Source organism: Panthera tigris, chromosome C2 (genome assembly GCF_018350195.1).
Source record: "Panthera tigris isolate Pti1 chromosome C2, P.tigris_Pti1_mat1.1, whole genome shotgun sequence".
NCBI classification, from domain to species: Eukaryota; Metazoa; Chordata; class Mammalia; order Carnivora; family Felidae; genus Panthera; species Panthera tigris.
The window spans coordinates 34,483,327-34,504,117 of record NC_056668.1 but is presented as its reverse complement, the minus strand read 5'-3'; the positions used below and the strand labels follow the sequence as shown (position 1 = coordinate 34,504,117).

Genomic DNA, 20,791 nt, shown 5'->3' with positions numbered 1-20,791 from the left:
CCTGGGCGTATATTTTGGGGAGCCACGATTCAAGGCACCATAATAAGTAATGATAGCTGCATGAGGGTGTAATCCATGGGCTTTTGTGATTTAAATTTTATATGTAAAAAGACTTTTTATTTTTTGCCTATTTCCTAGCTCTTTGTTTTACTGTGGACTAGTTAGGTTTTCCAGGGACCTGGGTTTCATTCAGGTAAAGTGGCAAGATGCACAGTGTTTTAAATTTTGTCTAATTTGGTCTTAAAGTCTTTAAAAAAAAAACTCTTCTACATATTTGTCTTCATATTCATCTTTCTGAGAGGCAGGATAAAATAATTCTTAAAATTATAGACTGCAAAAGGTATATCTGGATTCAGATCCTGTTTGACTACAGACTGTAAAAGCTGTATTTGAATTCAAATCCTGAGTCTTACTAGCTGCATTACCTTAAACAATTTTCTTCATCTCTAAGTACCTTCATCATAGGGTTAACTAAGGGTTTTACACACACCACCACCACCACCACCACCATATAATGGTTAAAAGTGTCTAGACTGTGGAAAGCAGTGTGTTATTATTATTAGTTATTATTGTAAAGAACCACTATAGTCTTCTTTCAGAATAAGTCCAGTATGATGAACTCAGGTATCTGATCCTTTCTTACAAGATTTTATGCCTAAAAGGTTTGCAAAATTTTCAAATAAGGAACAGTTGAGAAGTACTGAAAATTCCAAATATATAAAATAATCACTAGAGATATAATATAAAGGCCTAAAGGAAGCCTATAACTTGAGTGAAATAAAAACTGCCATTTTGCTTGGGTAAGTCTGAGACCAAGGAAAATTGTTTAGGTTCTTTTTTTTTAATATATACATATATATTATGTATGTATATATGTATATATCTATGTATACATTACTTTTAAGAGACAGAGAGACAGAGCACGGGCAGGGGAGGGGTAGAGAGAGAGAGGGAGACATAGAACCTGAAGCAGGCTCCAGGCTCTGTGATGACAGCATAGAGCCCAACCCAGGGCTTTAACCCAGGGCTCAAACTCATGAAGCATGGGATCATGACCTGAGCTGAAAGTCAGACATTCAACTGATTGAGCCACCCAGGTGCCCCTGTTTAAGTCTAATGGAGGGGACCAGATACTTAGGGGATGTGTCACAAAAGTTAGAGCCTTTCACTTTTAGGACACTGATTCTCACCCAACTTATAAGGACAAAACCACAAAAGTAATTGAAAATCATTATCATCTAAAAACTATTACCTACTGCCCTTGAAAAAAAGTTGTTTGCCTAACTCTGATTTTCAGGCAGTGACAACCAGCATCACATTGAACACTCACCATTTGGCAGTCTAAATAGAGAGGTTAGATGGTGAACGAGTCTGAAGACAAAATGACAATCTGTTCCTCCAGGGTCCTCTGAAAGGCTTCACAAGGTGGGAGAGGGGCAGTTTAGCTGGCTACTGCCTCTGCAGAATTTAATCCAGAAATAAGTGCATATTAGTTTGGAGACTGGGATACCAAAACTTGCTAGCTATTATATACACTGTAAGGAGATTCTTACAGTCTTACGGAAAAGAAAGTTTTAAACTAGCTTTACGGAGTGCAGTTCACACCATAAAATTCACCTGTTTTAAGTGTATACTTTAATGATTTTTGGGTAAACTTATAGAATTATGTAACCTTTGCCTCATCCAGTTTTAGAACATTTTAATGGATAAATTTAAAGGAATATATATCTAATTAGGCACTGCAGTGGTATCCTAATAGTCTCTCTGCTTCCATTCTTGTTATCCCTGTAATCCATTTTCCATAGAGAAAATATTTTTTTAATGTAAATCAAATTAAATCAGTTTTCTGCTCAAAGCCCTTCAACAGCATCCTATCATACTTAAATTAGAGGCCCTATATGATCAAACAGCTGTCTAGCTCTCACACCTTACTTCTTGGTATTCTTCTCACTATGTAACAGGTACACTAGAATTGTCTCTTTCTGTGACTAAAGTCATTCCCCATTGCACAAACTCTTTACTGGCAATGTTCTTTGTCTCATGGCTTCTTCCCCGTCATTACACACTTCAGCTTCAATGTCAGTTCTGAATGGCCCTCCTTTACCATGAGAACTAAAGCAGACATTATTGCTTAACTTTAATTCTCTACAGTGCATTTATTATTATTGGGCATTTTGGGCTTTGAGAAGTATTTCTTATATGTTAATTGACAAGCACACAACACTCCACCTCGTGTGAGCTTTATGACAACTGGAACTCGTCTTGTTTACAATTTAATCCCAGCACCCAGGAAACTGAACGGGTTGACACATGGGACTTCATTAAATACTTGTTCAATAGTGAGTAAGAGAGAATAGGTATCTGCTCTCTTGGAGTTTATATTCTAAAGGGGGAGACCAATACATAAAAGAGAAAAAGAAACACCTAAGTTTTGTTAATTGTTGTGTAGGAGAGAACATGCTCTAACAGACACTGAAGTTTTAGTGGAAGCAGAGGCTTAAGATGAGTGGACATTTATGCTGAGATCTCAAGAATGCTGGGAAGAAATCAGTTATGTTTGGCTGAGTCATGAAGAGAATTCCCAACAGAGAGAAGGACAAATAAAAAGTCTCAGAGGCTACAAAGTGCTGAGTGAGTCCCAGGAAAGTCAGTATTTCTACAGAATAGTAAAGCCAGAAAAGATGAGAAAAGATGATGAGAAAAGTGGTGGAAAGATAGGGACCAGATTAAAAAGCCTAGTTAGGGAATGGTAAGAAGTTTATGTTTAACTCGGAGTGAATCAGCATGTCGTTTAAGTTGTTTGATTTATTCTTGTGTAGAGCCTTACAACTCAAACCTCACCCCCAGTCGGGAACAGCAGCATCACCTCTGAGCTTGAAACAACTGCAGAATCTGAGGCACCACCCAGAACTGAATGAGACTAAGTGCTGTTAACAACATCCCCAGGCGATTCATATGCACATTTAACGCTTGACAAACACTAGTGAATGGATTAGAAGGGACAAAAAATGGAAGAGATGTGGGTTACATGGAAGAAATGGGTTAGATGTGTTAGTCCAAAGGAGAGGCTGCTCCTGTTAAGAGTGACCGAACAAAGGATGAGAAGACTGCGTTAGGGTATATTTTGGAGATAGTTGGCTTAGGTCTTCTGGCCAGCTAAATGGAAATTTCAGTAGGCAGATAGTGATATTAACCTGGATTTCTGAGAAAAGGTTAGGATTGGAGATACAGATTTGTGCATCTATTGGGTGTCCTGCTTCTGAGTTTATAGTGTCGTTTTACAGCGTTTTCTATTTTACTAACATTTGCATGTTGCCGTCTTCATGGAAAATTAAGACATGCCTTTCCAAAGGTTGTCAGATTCCTCACTCTTTCACTCTGAGGTCCTCGGTTGCTAGTTATCTCTCATCAAGTCTGTTATTAATGCCTGCACAAAAATGTTTTGAATGTTTTAAAATTCAAGGCCAGTGATGATCCACACTCTTCCTTCTCCATAGTCCCTAGGATTCTCCACACCCAAATGTTAACTGGGAAAGAGATCCTCCAGTCTCTCCAGTTCCTAGGTTCAAAGCAGTTTGAAAACTGCTGGGTTGGTGGGTCCAATTCTCTGGATGTACATAAAATTGTGTTCTCAAAACAGAATCGTTGACAAGCCAGTTAACGGGTATGGAGAAACAGAAGTTCCCATTGGGGAAGTTTACATAGGGTCCCCCATTCTTAAGCCAAGAGGAAAAGAGATTTCTTGCACAAGCACTTCACCAATAAGGGGTACAGCTGAAGTCCAATTTAACGTTTTTCTCTAGAATACTATTTGTCTCATCAAGGATAGTTCAATCGTTGAGAAACGTTTGTTGCAATTATGAACAAAGACAAAAAGGTCTTTTTTTTTTTTTTTTTTCCTTTCTCCTTTCTTTTCTGTTTGTTTTTGAGGTATGGGAAATGGGCAAAGTTCTTGACATGGTTTCAATTCTCAGCCATTGGCAACCCAGAGAATAGTCCCAGCACATCACAGTATTCGTGGGATGATTCCAGGATCGGGACTTTTTTGGTTAATTCATGAGACTGGAAAAATCTACAGGCGTTCTGGTTAGGCAGTGGTGTGAACATCCTCCCAGGTATTACTATGTCCACACTAACTGTTCCCTTTTCTTACTGTGATTTTTTTTTTTTTTTTTATCTGTCTGCAATACCGCCCTAACAAGAAATTCTCAGAACTTTGAGAAGGTCGCCTTCAAGAAAAGCACGCATCATATTTGAAAAGGATGCCGCCAGTGGGAGTTGCTTAAAGGAAGAAAAGCTGAGGGCTAACTCTGGAGCCAAATACGGGTGAGGTTAGGGAGGGCAAGGCAGAGCTACCTCGGCTCGGGACCCGCCTGCCAGGATGGCCTCAGTCCCGCGGGGGGGAAAAAGGCTGGGGAGGAAAGGGCAGGTCTCTGCGGCCTTCAGGTGCTAGCCGCGGGAGCGGGCGGAGGTCCCTCGGCACCTCATCGCCACCCCCCACCCCGCCCCCGGCTCCGGACGAGAGTCCCGGAATCGCCACGGGTCCCGCTCCGCCCCGCCGGGCGGGGGGGGGGGGGAGGGAGGGGAGGCAGGCGGCCGTTCTCTCCGGCTATAAAGGGCCCCGGGACTCCGAAGCTCGCCTCAGCTTCCTCCGACTCCGCCTTCGCCGCCTTCCTCCCAACTAGAGCTCCAGTTCCCGCTCAGGTTCCAATCGACCCACTCGGGCTCGGCTACTCGGGCTGCAGCAGAAGATGGCGGCTCCGGTGGCTCGGGGCGAGTGCTCCGAGGCGGCGCTGGCTGCAGCCCTGGCGGATGTGCCGGAACTAGCCCGACTTCTGGAGCTCGACCCGTACCTGAAGCCCTTCGCCCTGGACTTCCAGCGCAGGTACCGCCTGACACCGCTCAGGGCTCTCCCCCTCCCCCCCTCTCTCCTCAGAGTGGGACTGGCTGCCTTCCCAGCGCGGGCTCCGGGGTCGAACCGCCCCTCGGCTGGGTGCGTGCAGGTCCCGCCCCCTTCCGGGCCCGCCTCTCAGCCCCGCCCCGCCCTGCGCTGGCCCGCCCCCGACCTTGGAGAGTAGCCACTTTGTAGGGTGGGCGTCGGGGTGACTTCGCTGGGTCCTGTGTCTTCCAGAGTGGTGGGTTGATGACAACTCTGGTCCCCGGACTAGACGTAGAAGCGCGGAATAAACTTGCCTCATCCCCTCTCCTTTCCTTTCGATCAGCGGGTGTGCGCCACTGAGTACGTGCTTTGGCTCCCAGCAGTGATTTCCTCAGGTGCGGATACTGAGGGAGGCAAAGCCACTGCAGGTTTTGTGACCTTTCCATTCAACAGAGTTGTACTGTGAATTAGCGTGTGCATAACACTCGGCGTGTGTAATCGTGCGTTTACAATTTCGTTTATTTCATTGCAAATATTGTGATTTTATATCCACGATTCTCTCAGGCAGCTCTTGCTCCTTGTTAATATTTCCTTTCAGAGAAGATGAAACGTTACCTTGGCCACTTTATTTACCCTCCGTGGGCCCACATTGAAGAGGAAACTTACAGCGACATTTGTCAGCAAAGTTTGCCCGTGTTTGGCATTGCCACCCCGAAGAGGGACAAAGGCCAGGAGAGCCAAACTTCTGGAGGCCCGTTTAGGGGCTTTAGCTTCAGTTTGTCTCCTAACATCCTACAGTACATTGGTTTAGCACAATTGAGTTGCCGGGATAATAATTCTAGTAGGCAGCTCAACTTCGAAGGTATAGTTTGTAAGATTGAAATAGTTGTCATACTAGTTATAGTAGTTTAATTTGTGAGATAAGCACATTGTGATTTATGGTTTCAGCCCTTTTAGCCGAGAGACTCCAGGGCAAAAACTACCATGGCAACAGAATACGCATGGTCAAATTTTCAAGTAATAGAAAACAGCCATTTAGTTATGGCCAAGAAGCAGTGTTGGAGGTAATGAAACAGGTTTTATTTGGAATTTGGAAAAAAAACCCAAAAAACACTTAGGTTCATGACTTGGCATTGTCACCTACTACCTGCATTCAATCCAGCAACTGTTTCTTAAGGAGTCCCTATGAACAAAAAATAAGAGATGCCAAGTTCAATACAACATCTCATTCCAGAGCTTGTATACCCTAAAGAATGAGCCCTCCTCAAAGTAGTCACCTTGAGCTGTCGCTCAGTTGATCAGATGATTGGAACCTTATGCAGCCTTGTGAAATTGCTTTCAGTATTTACAGTTTATACTTTCAAAGTCACTGAGTGCATCATCTTCATAGTTCAAACTTGAATTTGATTTAGAAATAGTCAAATTTTAGAGCAAAGAGATGGTGGTCAGACTTTTTTGATGTATTTATTGATGATGATACTTAATTTATTTGTATGCTTTGTAAATGGCACTTAAGACCTTTCTAGGAGAGAGTTGTGGGAATGTTTTGTTTTTGTTCCCCCACCTCCTTTAAAAAAAAAAAAATGATCACAGCAGACAAACATCCCTTGTCATGTAATTGACTTCAACTCCATTGGGACTGAAGCAGTTATGATGCTCTTTCATGGTTTGTCAAAACTAATGAGAGAGACAAAGGCCACAATAAAGAAAAGTGGGGGCAAACCACTATTCTTGGTGAAAAGGCTGGTCCACTGGGCCCTTGTGCCTCGCTCTGACCTGGATTCTACTTCTGGTCTTGGTTTGGAGTAATTGCCATTTTCCAGCACACATGTTCCATTTAGGCATATCAAATAGTCATTTGGCATTTGGCAGTAGTAACTTTTACTGCTAACATTTGAAGAATAAAACATCCTTCCCTCATGAAGTTTGCTTCTAGTTACTTTATTCTCTGTTTATTTCTAATAACCCACTGGCGCATTTTGTCTTTGGCCTAACACAAATATACAAGCAGTCAAACATTCAAGTGCAAAGTAGAACTTACTGAGGAGTGCAGAAAATTTAGGGTACAAACAACAGTGTTTAGGAATGGTGATGGGGGAGTCAGTTTCTTTTCATTGATGGGCTGTCTCATCCTTTCTCAACCAAAGTATCTTCATCAGAAATTCTGTTATGTACATTTGTTGTTCTTGTTTACCTTTTCTGTAACTGTAAGAATGTTGGATCCAGTGTGAAGATTAGTGAATTACTCTGTTACATGAAATAAAAATTAGTTCATTAGTGTGTGTGATAGCCCCTATAATGTCTCATTGATTACCTCCTAAGATGGGATTTTCCTCTTGGCTTTCCTGCTTTTTTCACCTGTCATTTATACTGCAATTAATTGCAGTGGTGTAATTGCAAAATCTTAGTGTTTTAAAGAATAGCCTTTAATTGTGCCAATATTACATGCTAACATGAGTCAGGCTCTCCTTGCGGCAATCACTCAAGAATATAGGATGATTGGGGCGCCTGGGTGGCTCGGTCGGTTAAGCGTCTGACTTCGGCTCAGGTCATGATCTCACGGTCCGTGAGTTCGAGCCCCGCGTCGGGCTCTGTGATGACAGCTCAGAGCCTGGAGCCTGTTTCAGATTCTGTGTCTCCCTCTCTCTCTGCCCCTCCCCTGTTCATGCTCTGTCTCTCTCTGTCTCAAAAATAAATAAACGTTAAAAAAAAAAATTAAAAAAAAAAAAAAAAAAAAAGAATATAGGATGATGAAGTCTTCGTTTTGAAACATGCTTCTATAATGTTTGCTGTAGGGGACATGTTGAACTATGTACCTTTTCTTACAGCTTTTGTCTATGAGTGGGTCATTTCTGCTGATACATTAGATCGGCCAGTGTAAGTCAAATGTGACTTTTGAGCCTTGTGTGTGAAACATAAAAATGACATTTGTGAACAGCTTGAAGATCAACACAGTTGCAGTAACACTTATCTATACTCTCTGTTTAAAGTTTATAGAGTATTTTCAGATTTTAATTTAATCCTGATAACAAAACCATGAGGCAGGAAGAATTTTGTTTTTCCTGTTTTACAGATGAAGAACCCAAGATTTGGTCAAATGTTTGGCTTAAGTTTACATGGGTTAGTAGTACTGCAGGTGGGATTAATCTTTCTTTCTAGAACCTTTTACAACAAGTTCATGAACAATGACTTTTTGCTAATTTAACGGATACCTCTTTCCTCTTTATCTCTAGCATTGGACATTTTGGGCCACTTCTTGAAGACATGAAAATCTTTTGCTTTTCCTCTATTACATCTGATGGTTTTTCCTCTATCTCTTTCTGATTATTTAACACAAGAGATTCTCAGGACTCTTCCCTAGGGCCTTTTATGTGTTTCTACTTTATATACTTTCTTTAAACATTCTCCTCCATCCATGTATTCCATCTATGTACTGACACTGCCCACATCTATCTTCAGCCCCCAGTCTCTCTCCTGGTTCTCGGTCATATTTATTTATTTATTTATTTATTTTTAATTTTATTATTTTTTAAATTTACACCCAAATTAGTTAGCATATAGTGCAACAATGATTTCAGGAGTAGATTCCTTAATGCCTCTTACCCAGTTAGCCCATCCCCCCTCCCACAACCCCTCCAGTAGCCCTCTGTTTGTTCTCTATATTGAGTCTTTTGTGTTTTGTCTCCCTCCCTGTTTTTGTATTATTTTTGTTTCCCTTCCCTTGAGTTCATCTGTTCTGTGTCTTAAAGTCCTCATATGAGTGTTTGGTCGTATTTATAAATACCTACATTTTGATGTCCTAGAAGTAAAACTCAACATGCCTAAAGCCAAACTTAGGGTTTTTCAATCCAAACGTTTGTCCCTTATACCCTGTCTCTGTGTGTGGTATCCTTATCTACTAACTGCTCAAGCCTATGACTTAAAACTTAACCTTAATTCTCACCTTCTCTTTCTTCTTATCTCCAAGTCTAATCAATGATGGCTCCTGTTTTTCAACTATATGCCAACTCTACAGTCCTACTGCCATCATCCTACTCAAGGTGGTAGTAGCCTCTCTAGCCTGGTTTACAAAAATAGCCTTATAGTTCTTGCCTTTTTTCAATTTTTTTTTTCAATTCCCCATAGCTTTTAAGGTATAACACAGACTTCTCATGATGTGCAAGATTCTAAATCATATGGTCTCTGTCTACCTTTTGAGCCTCATCTTTGGACCTTCCTTCTCATTCTGTTCTGTGTTACCAGAGGGAGCCTAGGGATAGAGAAGCAGCTGAGATGTCTGATGGCCATTCCACAAGGGGTACTAAAATATCACTGGAATCAATTGAAAACATGATATTTTTTCACACATGTACTCCTTTTTAATGTCGAAGATTTTCATTTGTGTGTGTTCACAAGAAGTTAGGGGTCTAGGAAAATCACTGAATAATTGGCAAAAGAGATTAAGAACTAGAAACGTTTTTGATCTTTATCAGAAATGACTCCTTTAGTTTAGTGGAAATGAATTAATAAGTGAACCCTTTTATACATTCTTTATTAATATAACCCTCTATTCCATTAAATAGATCTTTTAACACATGTTTATAAAGGATATCAGTTTGAGGTAGTCCAGAATAGTCTGTGTTGGAAGCCAAATGTTTTGGTCTAGACATGGTTCCAGCTGTACATGCTGTTTGTTCTGTTTTATGCATACTTTGCTTCTGCCTTATATCCTCCTATATGTGCCTCTGGAAACAGCTTAGAGGTATACCTTCCCTGACTTCACCCTATCCTTACACCTTTTTCCAGGCTAGGTGAGGAGCCTCATTTCTTGTCTACCATCTTGAACACCCTCATCTTAAAGATGCTCATCCACTGTAATATAGTTGTCTTTCTGCTCTTTTGTACCCCCACTAGATTGTTGGCTCCCTTGGGTGGGCACTTTTCCTGTATTGTTTTTTGTTTGTTTGTTTACTATTCTCAATCTGTAGAAACATACTTGACTTACAGGAAACAGTATAGAATTTAAATGAATGTGTTCTGCGTCTATTTATTTTTCTCGTTTTCTTTTCTTTTTTTTTTTTTTTAATTCTTAATGTTTATTTTTGAAAAAGTGAGAGAGAGAGAGAGATGGAGTGCAAGCAGGGGAGGGACAGAGAGAGGAGACACAGAATCTGAAGAAGGCTCTAGGCTCCGAGCTGTCAGCCCAGAGCCCGATGCAGGGCTTGAACTCACAAACTGTGAGCCAAAGTTGGATGCTTAACCAACTGAGCCACCCAGGCACCCCATATTTTTCCCTTTTTTATACCAATGAGTCTCAGTCAACTTACCTTAAGCTAAAAATTGTTGGGAATGCTAGGATAAACAGAGAAGCAGCAGCAGTTACCAGGGGATTATGTATGACAATCTGGGGGAAAGGGGAAATACATGTTCAAGTAAAGAGCTAAAGGTAACTGGGGAAAATGAAGAAAATCATTATGAATTAGATACTTCCACAAAGACTAAAGTTTTTTGTTTTTTTTTGTTTTTTTGGTTTTTTTTTTCAATTTATTTATTTGGAGAGAGTGTGTGCTCGTGTGATGGTGGGGGGCGCAGAAAGAGAGGGAGAGAGAATCCTAAGCAGGCTCTGCGCTGTCATCTTGGGGCTCCATCCCATGAACTGTGAGATCATGACCTGAGCCAAAATCAAGACTCAGATGCTTAACCGACTGAATCACCCAGGTGCCCCAACACAGAGACTAAAGGTTTAATCACTGAAGGGATATTCAGTTTGAGAAAGCCTGATGTGAAATTGTGTGCCTAAGAATGGGAGGAGAGGTTTTTGTGACCCCAAGTATACTAAGCATTACAATTACAGTGAACATCTCTATTTTCTTAGAAATGAAGTTAGTTTTTACATTGGTAGCTAATCAGAGTTGGAAAGTGCTTTGTATTTGTGTATCAGCAGCCACACCAAATTGATTCTCACAGCATAGAAGTTTTATATCATAGCTGCATGGTGCACTTTTTTCTCAGTGCCTGGCCAAGTTATTGGCTCTGAAGAAAGTCAAATGTCAGTGATTCTAGAAGGCAGGGATAAATCTGAAGATTACAAGATGTATCTGGCTCACTCTTCTGTACTAGTAGATTTATTTGCCCTTTGCAGCTGAGATCTATACTAACTCCAGAGTTACTCCTGAATTTTCTACAGCGATGGGCAAGAGGCTTTGACCTCTTTTCATTTTCAAAGTGCCTTAAAATGACTTGGTGGAGCATTTGGGTAGGCTCTGGTGCCTGCTGTAATACCTCCTGGGAAATGACTCTTGATGTGATAACTTCTTAGAGGATTCCGTTCGGCTCCTACCAAGCTGGCCCTAGTTAGTCAGCGAGATTTTAATATAGTCCCAGTGAAATGTGCTGTAGTTTTAGACTGATAAGAATACCATACTGCTGTTATTTGAAAGCATGTGTTAAACTTCAATTATACATTTATATATATTAAAAGAAAACATGAAAGTGTTTTCATTGGAGAGAATTGCTACCAGTTCCTTCTAAAGTAAGTTTATTTTTTACTAACGAGTACATTCTCTTCTTATGATGTCTACCCATCAGTAGACGCTTACCACGGTTTTGAATCCAGGGTTCTTTTGTGTTTAACAACCAAAAGCAGCATATTTCTGTTTTGTGTTTAGAGTAACAGGAACTAAATACATGAATAAAAGGTAAAACTCCACAGTAAGCATACATTATTATACAATCTATATTCCTTAATTTATTATGCAATTATGTTGCATCTTATTTGATACTGTTTAAGTTATAGTGACTAACTTGTAAAACCTGATTGTTTTCTGATGTTTAAATGATTAGAATAATTTAGATTCTAAATTTAGTTTCCTAATATGTAAAAAGGGAAAGTATATAAAAATATTGCTGTGTATGTGTTGCAAAGTATAAGAGCAAGATGAAGCTTGAACTTGAACTCTCATGTGTCCTAAGAGCTTTGAATCTGAGGGCAAATTAATCAACCTCTGTGAACCTCAATTTCGTTTTCTGTAAAATATGGACGGGACCTACCTTCTAGGAGTGTCTTGAGGACTAGAAGTATTTTAAAGATCCTCTGTAAATAAATGATAGTTATTTGATGATGATAATATTATAAGCAAAATAGCCTTCCATCTTAAATATTCACTAGGATATTATTTTCAAAAGATCTTATTGTTAGCTTTTTTAATGCTGTATCCTGAAATCAACTATCAGGTAAATAATACGACCAGAAATTCTCCACAACTCTTCATTTTGTTGGATGGCATCTTTACTTTAGGGACTTCCTTCTTTTTCCCAGTAGAGCCATTATGTGAATGAGGTGAGGAGGCGGTAATTTTAATCATAATCTAGTATACAAGGAAAGGAATATGTTTAAACTTTGATCCTTCGTTTGGAGAGGAAATAATGCAATTCTCTGTTTAAGCTGAAGGCAAGATAATTCCAGGATATAATGAGCATAAAGCTTTCTTTAGAGAGAGAGGTAAATGCTAGCCTGCAGAGGCTCAGAATCACCCTTCTTTTGATCTTCCTTTTCCATCTTTTCTCTTCTTTCATCTGACTGCTAACTGTTCATATTCTTGGGCATCAAACAACTATAGGAATTTTCTTCCTCTTGAACTCTGGATGGCTGGAAGAATGGTCATATCAAGTTTACCGATACGTAGGAATAACTTTGAAAATGAGAAAAAAATATATATAATAGCAGCTTAAAAGCTTGAAAATGAAAGAATTTTTCAGTAGAATCTTAACATAATCTATTAATAAGAATAAAATTTAAATTCAGTATCTTTCCTTGTGCTTTCTCTTTGTTTGATGATTTCAGTTATTTTCAATATGTTTGATTTTACAATGAGATATGTAAAACAGAAAAATGGAATATTCATGGGTGTCTTGGTAGATCCATGGAACAGAAATTACAATGAGTCACAGTCTCTGGGTATGTGCTGTAGGTCTGAAATCTAAAATATAATAATCAGAAACAAAGTGTACACTTCTTGGTATAGGTAACAGATACACTTCTTATATAGGTAACCTTGAAGTTTTCCAAATATTTATCAAGTGAGAATTAAATATTTCTTTTACCAGTGAAATCATATGTTACTCAATCCTCAATCTAATTTATTTTCATTTTCATAAATTATAAACAACTAGCCACAGGTTATATTTAATTATGAATAACTGCATGATACAGGTACATGCTCTGTTACAGAAACATAATAAAACCAGTTATGCATTTAGGTCTATGTAACAGAAAACTCAGCATACTCTCAATTAACAGAAAATCCCACAGACTGCGTAATTAAAATAGAAATTTGTATTTCTCACAAAGAAAGTGAAGATGAATGGTTTGGGCCTTAGCATTGACCCATCCTTTATCTTTCTGCTCTATTATCTTTAGCACATAGTCTTTATATTCTTATGCTTAGAAGATGGCTGGGTGCATCTAGGCCCACACGTTCATGCCCGCTCACTCTGTCCATTTTAACCAAGCATACGTTAATTTTCCTATAAACTTTATCTACATCTTTCAGTTTACAAATTATTGATCAGAACTGTTCCATGATCTTGCTTGACTGAAAGTGAGCCTAGATACTCAAGGCTTTTAGTTATACACCTTCCTGAGAAAAGTCCTTTGGCCTCACCTATCAGAACATCCCAGAGCTCTGTCCTTTGCTCCAAAAAGGACACTATTTCTGCCTAAAGATGAAAAGACCCAATGAGACTGTGTTGTAGTTCCCTAATGTCACATCTGTGTATAAAACCCTCTGAAGAGAACCCAGGTGTTTTCATTTCTCCCAAGAAAAGTCTACAGCTATCCTCAATATCACCAACCCCTGAGTCATGGCTTTCACTTTTCTAAACCTGATCTGTATTTTTCTGGATTATTTTCTTAGGGGAATATAGAGACTTTTGACTGGTCTGGCCCCAAATGAGCCAATTAGGTGCCCTCTCAGCTGGCCTCAAGACTTGGGAACACCACCATCTTTTCCTTTTAATTTCACAGATATTTTACTCTTAAAAAATATGAGTATTTTGAGAGGAAATGAGTTTATCAATTACTAATAATATATATATATATATTCTTGGGCTCATGAAAAAATGATCTGACTGGAGTGCCTGGGTGTCTCAGTCAGTTAAGTGTCTGACTGTTGATATGGCTCAGGTCATGATCTCATGAATCATGAGATCGAGGCCTGCGTGGGTCTCTGTGCTGACGGCATGGAGACTGCTTTGGATTCTCCCTTTCCCTCTCTCTTTGCCCCTCTCCCATTCATGCACATGCATGCACACTCTCTTGCTCTCAAAAATAAATAAATAAACATTAAAACATGGCAAACAAAATGATCTGATATATCTTCAAGTCTTTTGGAGAAGATAGTATTTGTGAGGTTAGAAAGAAAGTTAAAGATGCCAATTTATGCTCAATCTTTAAAACATGAATTGTCTTTTATTATCCAATGGCTTGCATGTTTATGGGGCTTTAATCTTATACGTTCCTATGCTTTTCTTTTGAAAGCTTGTTACTGTTGTTCTTCACAACATACCTAGCATGGACTTTTCATATAAATATAGGATTTTATCATCATAGGCAAGGTTAGGGTTTTGTCTTTGGTAATAGGACTAAAGAGTGATTTGTGGAAGAGTGTGATTCCTCTTTGTTGTCAGAATAGAAGACCATTGCTGTGTCCAGAGTCATATTAACTTTCTCTCCTAAGAGGTTATAGGCCTAGTATCTATGATTTTTCTGTACTATTATTTGGAGATCATGAGTAACTAATGTCTGAATTACTATTGTTTAATTGTTTTACAGTGTTCTCTCAAGAGGACTGGTTATTGTTTCAGAATTCTGGAAGTTCACAAATGAGTTCATTTGTAATTTCCATGTTTTTTCCCAGCTCTTATATTTCTGCATTAAAAATCGATGATACTTTTGTTATTTGTACGTTGTTGTTGTTTACACATGGAGTCTTTCATTTTCCTGACCATTTCAGTTGGCAATATTATGGTTGTTCTTTAAAATTGTGCTTGCTAGAGATATGAATGTAATGAAACTAACTCTTTTTGCTTCACTTCCCTAAGTTGCCCGTAATTGAAAACTATATGCTATCCATGTGGTATTAGGTAAATTTCTACTCACAAGTATAACATATAAGCAGGAAATACATAGAAACAAGGGTGTTAAAATAAGTTTTGTTGTGGCAGGTCCAAAGTACCTTTGAAGTTAGAAGACATGAAAAACAAGCAAAAAACAATGAGCCTAAAAAAAAAAAAAAAAGGAAAGAAAGGTTAGAGGATATTTAAAAATTGAGTGAATTTAGATAACTGCAAATTGTACTAGACTGAATTTAAAAAAGAAATATTTTAAAATAATTATAGACTCATAGGAAGTTGCAAAGTAGTTCAAAGAAGGCTCCTTTCTGAAGCTTGCCCCTGTGTTAGTATTCTTGCATAACTATATTACAGTATCAAAACCAGGAAGTTGGGGCCCCTGTGTGGCTCAGTCGGTTAAGCGTCCAACTTCGGCTCAGGTCCTGATCTCACAGTCTGTGAATTCGAGCCCTGTGCTGGGCTTTGTACTGATGGCTCAGAGCCTGGAGCCTGTTTTGGATTCTGTGTCTCCCTCTCTCTCTGCCCCTCCCCCGCTAGTGCTCTGCCTCTCTTGTTCTCAAAAAATATATAAAACATAAAAATTAAAAACAAACAAAACCAGGAAGTGAACATTGATACAATCTACAGACCCCATTCAGATTTCATGAGCTTTTTGTTACATGCACTTATTTGTGTGTATCCACTTCTTTGCAATTTTATCACTAGTACATGTTAATGTAAACACTTTCATTATGAAGATATGGATCTAGTCCATCCATGGACAAAATGGAACTCCCTGTTCTTTTATACCCATGCTGTCTGTCTTCCTGCTCATCCCTAACCTTTGGTAACCAGTGGTTTGTTTTCCATCTCTATAACATTTCCTTTTTCATTTGTAGAATGATTTGAAACTTAAACCATACACTTTGTAATCTTTGGAGATTGGCTTTTTTTTTTTTTCCCCACTCAGCATAATGCCCTTAAGATCTGTCCCAAGTTGCACAGATCCATAGTTTCTTTTTGTCACTGAATGGTATTCCACTGTATGTATGTTGTAGTATGGTATGTATGTTCCATAGTGTGTACACCTGTTGAAGGACATATGGATTATTTCCAATAGTTTTGGCTATTAAAAATATTTTCATAAAGTTAAGGTATTAATATTTACATGTGGATTTTACTTTTCTGAGAGAAATGCCTATGAGCGTGAATGCTGGGTCATATGGCACGTGTATGCGTATTTTTATAAGAACTTGCCAAACTACTCTCCATGGTATCTTTGCCATTTTGCATTTCAACCAGAAATGTATATTTTATTGCCTATGGATATTTGGTTCTTTTTTAAGATCATGAACTGACAGACTTGTATTGAAGAGCCACCTGAGCAAAATAAATTGGTGTTTTAGTTAGGTCTCACTGAAATATATGAATGATGACACTTGTCATCTTGTGTTGCATTTTTTTCAATATTTAATTTTCGTATTTTTTCTCTTATGCCATAACATTTCTTAATTTATATCTTAAACATATAGACTGAATTTGTAATTTTAATTTGACTTTTTAAGGTTCTTCTTATTTCATGTCTTATACTTAGAACCCACTTGCCTGTCAGTACCACATAATGTTCAGTTCAATATTATAAAAAATATTGCTTTTAAAAATAAGTTTCATTCATTTTATTTTCTTGACTTAAATAAGCAAATCTTCAAAACCATTTTGTTATGCTCTTACTTCTAGGAATGAATATGTTAAATCTTAAGTAAGGTAATGTTAATATTTCCTAAGATTAGTGACTTTTTATCTAACTGAAATTACCCTTTGGTTTATTTCAATCTTAATATTTACTTTGATGTTTGTCAGATTCATTGTGCTATTAGTATAATAGAAATCAGAGCATGTCAATTTCGAGACAAATTGCTTAGATGTTGAGAGATGAAAGTTATTAGTACGCTTATTTGGCAAAATTTGTGAAATTTGAGTAAGATAGCTAAAAATTTACCCATCTTTAAACAGAAAAGTAAAGTGGAACTTTTGAGGATTTGTTCATTCTACACTGATTACTCACTATGATGAATATGAGGCACTGAACATCTAGAAGAGACTTCTGCCAGCTCTACTGATAATAAATTATCATCATCACAATAATAATTATTACAATTTATGTATACATAATTTTATGTGTATTGAGTCTGAGATCTGTATTTCTAAGAAGCTCCCAGGAGGTGCTGATGCTGCTATTTCACGGATATTTTGATTAGCAAGGCACAACATGACCCCAACTCAATTTAAAACTGTGTTAGTAATGGGCCAAATTTTATTCTATAAATATTTAAGTTATATTTTCTAATTTTTTGAAAATAAGTGATCCATATACACTAAATAGTTAACCAGATTATTTAATTTTTAAATGTCACAATGATTTTTCTATTTACTGTTGGTAAAAGGAGCTTTATCATTATCAAAGTTACTTTTTCTCATATTTGCATTGTGAGTTTCAATGCTGCATATAGGTCTTCAGGATAAGATATAAAAGAGGACTACATAGAGAAAATTATTCGCCACACTAGTGTTCCAGGGTATACATAAGCATCTAAGTCATAGGCTATTTCATTAATTTGTTTAACAAATCTACTTTTGACCTCCTCATTGTCCCAGGCATTTCTCTATGTGATAGTAGAACAATTATGAGTAAGGTAGGCTTCCTACCTGACAGGAGTTCTAACTGGGGACATGAACAAATAAATGCAGTTATAGTAGATACTTGTGCGTAAAATTCAGTATAAGACAGATGAAAGCATATCCTGTTCTGTTAAGGAAGTGGAGTATATACCACAAAGGGGTTCATTTCAATTGCCTGAAATTCTTAAAATTATCCCTCTATAAAAGAAGGATTGAGTCTTAATGAATGTGGACAAAGTTTGAGCTATTTTTGGAAGGAGTCACAGAATGTGGTCGCTAAAACATTAATCCACATTAAAACTATGATGAAGTTATATGACTGCTACACAGCTTTTATTGCTTTTAAGTGAAAGTTTACTTGCAAAAGTGGCTCAGTTGCAAAATATGCTTGTGTAAGAGTTGCCATCTTGTGTAAGAACTGAAGCCTCTAAAATGGTTTATAAATCATATTTGATAACACATCAGCATGTTTCTTTAACAGATAAGCCCATTTTGGAAGGGATTGTGGACTATTTTTAGAGGCAATGAAGCAATTCTTAAGTAAGCTAAGGGCATCCATTCCTGAATGAGTCAGGGGAGCATTTTGATGAGTGTCACCCAGTCAGGAAGGTCTCAGAAATGCACAGGAATGCTGAGTTTCTCCACCTGATCACACCCTAAGTGTCTCACCTAGATCAGCACTACTCTGTAGAAATATAATATAAGCCACATATGTAATTTCAATTTTTTTTTTTCAACGTTTTTTATTTATTTTTGGGACAGAGAGAGACAGAGCATGAACGGGGGAGGGGCAGAGAGAGAGGGAGACACAGAATCGGAAACAGGCTCCAGGCTCCGAGCCATCAGCCCAGAGCCTGACGCGGGGCTCGAACTCACGGACCGCGAGATCGTGACCTGGCTGAAGTCGGACGCTTAACCGACTGCGCCACCCAGGCGCCCCGTGTAATTTCAAAATTTCTAGTGGCCACATGGGAAAAGATAAATAGAAACAGATAAAAATGAATTTTTGGAATATATATTTTTAACCCAGTGTATTCAAAATATTATTGTTTCCACATATGATTTAAAAGTTAGTGATAAGAGGGGCACGTGAGTTGCTCAGTTGGTTAAGTGTCCAACTCTTGATTTCGGCTCAGGTCGTGATCTCACGGTTTGTGAGTTTGAGTCCTGCATTGGGGTCTGTGCACGGGTTCACAGCACGGAACCTGCTTGGGATTCTCTCTCTCTCTCTCTCTCTCTCTCTCTTCCCCTCCCCCACTTGCTCTCTCAAAATAAATAAATAAACATTAAAAAAAAATTACTGATGAGATATTTTACATGTGCTTTTCATACCAAGTCTTTGGAATCTGATTATATTTTGCACTCACAGCTTTCAAGTGTTCCATAGCCACGTATGGCTAGTGGCTAACATATTAGAGTGCAAGTTTAGATTATACATTTGGAAGAAGAGTTTTTATGGAAAGAATTGGTATGACTGATAAAGATAATGGAAGGGAAAGATTAAGAAGGGAGAGAGGTTCAGTCAGGTCTGTGTTGTTGATAAAAGAGGGAAGTATTCCCATAGTGATTCTGATTTTGCTTAAGAGAGTCAGCAATTATTAAAATTTTTTATGTTTACTTATTTTTGAGAGATTGAGAGCACGAGCAGGGGAGGGGCAGAGAGAGAGTGACAAAGAATCTGAAGTAGGCTCCAGGCTCTGAGCTGTCAGTACAAAGACTAACGTGGGACTTGAACTCACAAACTGAAAGATCATGACCCGAACCAAAGTCGGACACTCAATCGACTGAGCCACCCAGGTGTCTTGAGAGTCAGCAATTATTGACTGGTGACTTTTTAAAATAATACTTAAACAGAAATATAAATGGATGATATCATAAATATAAACATAGAGATATGTCATGTACTTAATTAATTGGGATCTACTAGGTAGTCAAGTTTTCCACAAGTTATTTGACATGGCTAGTCCATATTGCCCTTTTCATTTAGGTGATTCTTATTTATATAATTTTTATTTGCTGAATGCAGTACATCTATCCCATAAAGCAAAACAAACAAAACAAAATAAACAGCCAAAGTAAATCTGGTCCTTCTTGATAAAGTGAGATTAGGTGGCTCCTCTGCGCTGTAACGGTCCTAGACCTTTCGGGATGTGCCAGCCTTACTTTGACTCAGCCTATGACAGCTGTTCCTAACTTTGTTGTCCTAAGAATCTTGCTTTTTGCAGTGACTCATTATGACTTGCATTATTCCAGAGTTGGTCTTCTGCTTGTAAGAGAGAAAGGTTGGAAAGCTTGTTCCTTGATCACTCTTGGAGCTATTGACAGTACTGTGGGTGTGTGTGCATGCACGAACATGAGTGTTTTGTGTTTTATGCCCTTTTCTTCATGACTTGCTTTTCTTATTTCCTTTATACAGTAGTTTCTTCAGTATTTATACTTTTTATTTATTTTGCTCTTACTCTCTTTGCATACTTAATAGTTACCCTTGCAACAATAAAAATCATTACCATTTATAAAAGTACTTGTCGTCATGAAGTACCAAGCAGATTCTTCCCATGGAATGCTGGTTTCCTTCTCTCTTTACTACTGTTTTCTCCACATTATAGCTGCTCAGTGCATGCTGACTCACTGTGCATCCCTGGGATGCTGCCTGTGTGTTTTGAATTTAAGAAGAGAAGAATATATTTAGGAAACACATTATTGTCTTTTAGGTGTTTTCCACAGAGCATAGAATAGAGGTTTTTACTCAGGGGGTGCTTTGCAAGTTGATATTGACTGGGGGTCTGGTCCAGCTTGTTCTGTAATATTAGAAATCTAGAAATATTTATTGCTATAGTTGTTGAAGGGTCCCTAGAAACGCTTGAAAATAATTCTTCTATCATGTAGTGGCCTGTGGTGGGGAAAACCTCTCTCACATACAGCTTAACCTTTCTCACGTCTAATACTACTCGTGAAGAAGATTGTAATTTGTGCATTGTGCTTTTATCAGGTTGCTGTTCCCAATGCAGTTAGTGTAATTTTTCATTTCCTAACAGTCCTCAGGCAATTCTATTTAACATGCTTTCTATTTCAGAACATTCTCCTATTTAAAAAACTTCTTTCGCCTCAGGCCCAACATGCTTTTCCAGCCAGGCCAGTAGTAAT

The 20,791-nt window shown here is 38.4% G+C and overlaps 1 protein-coding gene and 1 long non-coding RNA gene across 9 annotated transcripts in view; one reads left to right on the top strand and one right to left on the bottom strand.

Moving 5' to 3' along the window:
- The window catches only part of LOC102961944, a 285,798-nt gene extending 278,428 nt beyond the window's left edge, over nt 1–7,370 (bottom strand). For 5 of the 6 annotated variants that reach the window (XR_006207806.1, XR_006207804.1, XR_006207803.1 and 2 more), the window contains exons 1-3: nt 4,357–4,580; nt 3,304–3,427; nt 1,331–1,458 (exon numbers count right to left, since the gene is read on the bottom strand). This is a non-coding gene — a long non-coding RNA (uncharacterized LOC102961944). Of the gene's footprint in view, nt 1–1,330; nt 1,459–3,303; nt 3,428–4,356; nt 4,581–4,853 lie in introns of those variants that run through there. The other variant, XR_006207807.1, reaches the window with a different exon arrangement.
- Nucleotides 4,646–20,791, top strand: part of GBE1 (1,4-alpha-glucan branching enzyme 1) — a 280,022-nt gene continuing 263,876 nt past the window's right edge. Inside the window, exon 1 of one of the 3 annotated variants that reach the window (XM_042957135.1) lies at nt 4,646–4,885. In XM_042957135.1, the coding sequence (XP_042813069.1) occupies nt 4,752–4,885 (134 nt within the window). In that variant the 5' untranslated portion in view covers nt 4,646–4,751. The remainder of the gene's footprint in view (nt 4,886–20,791) is intronic. The other 2 variants (XM_042957137.1, XM_042957136.1) reach the window with 2 other exon arrangements.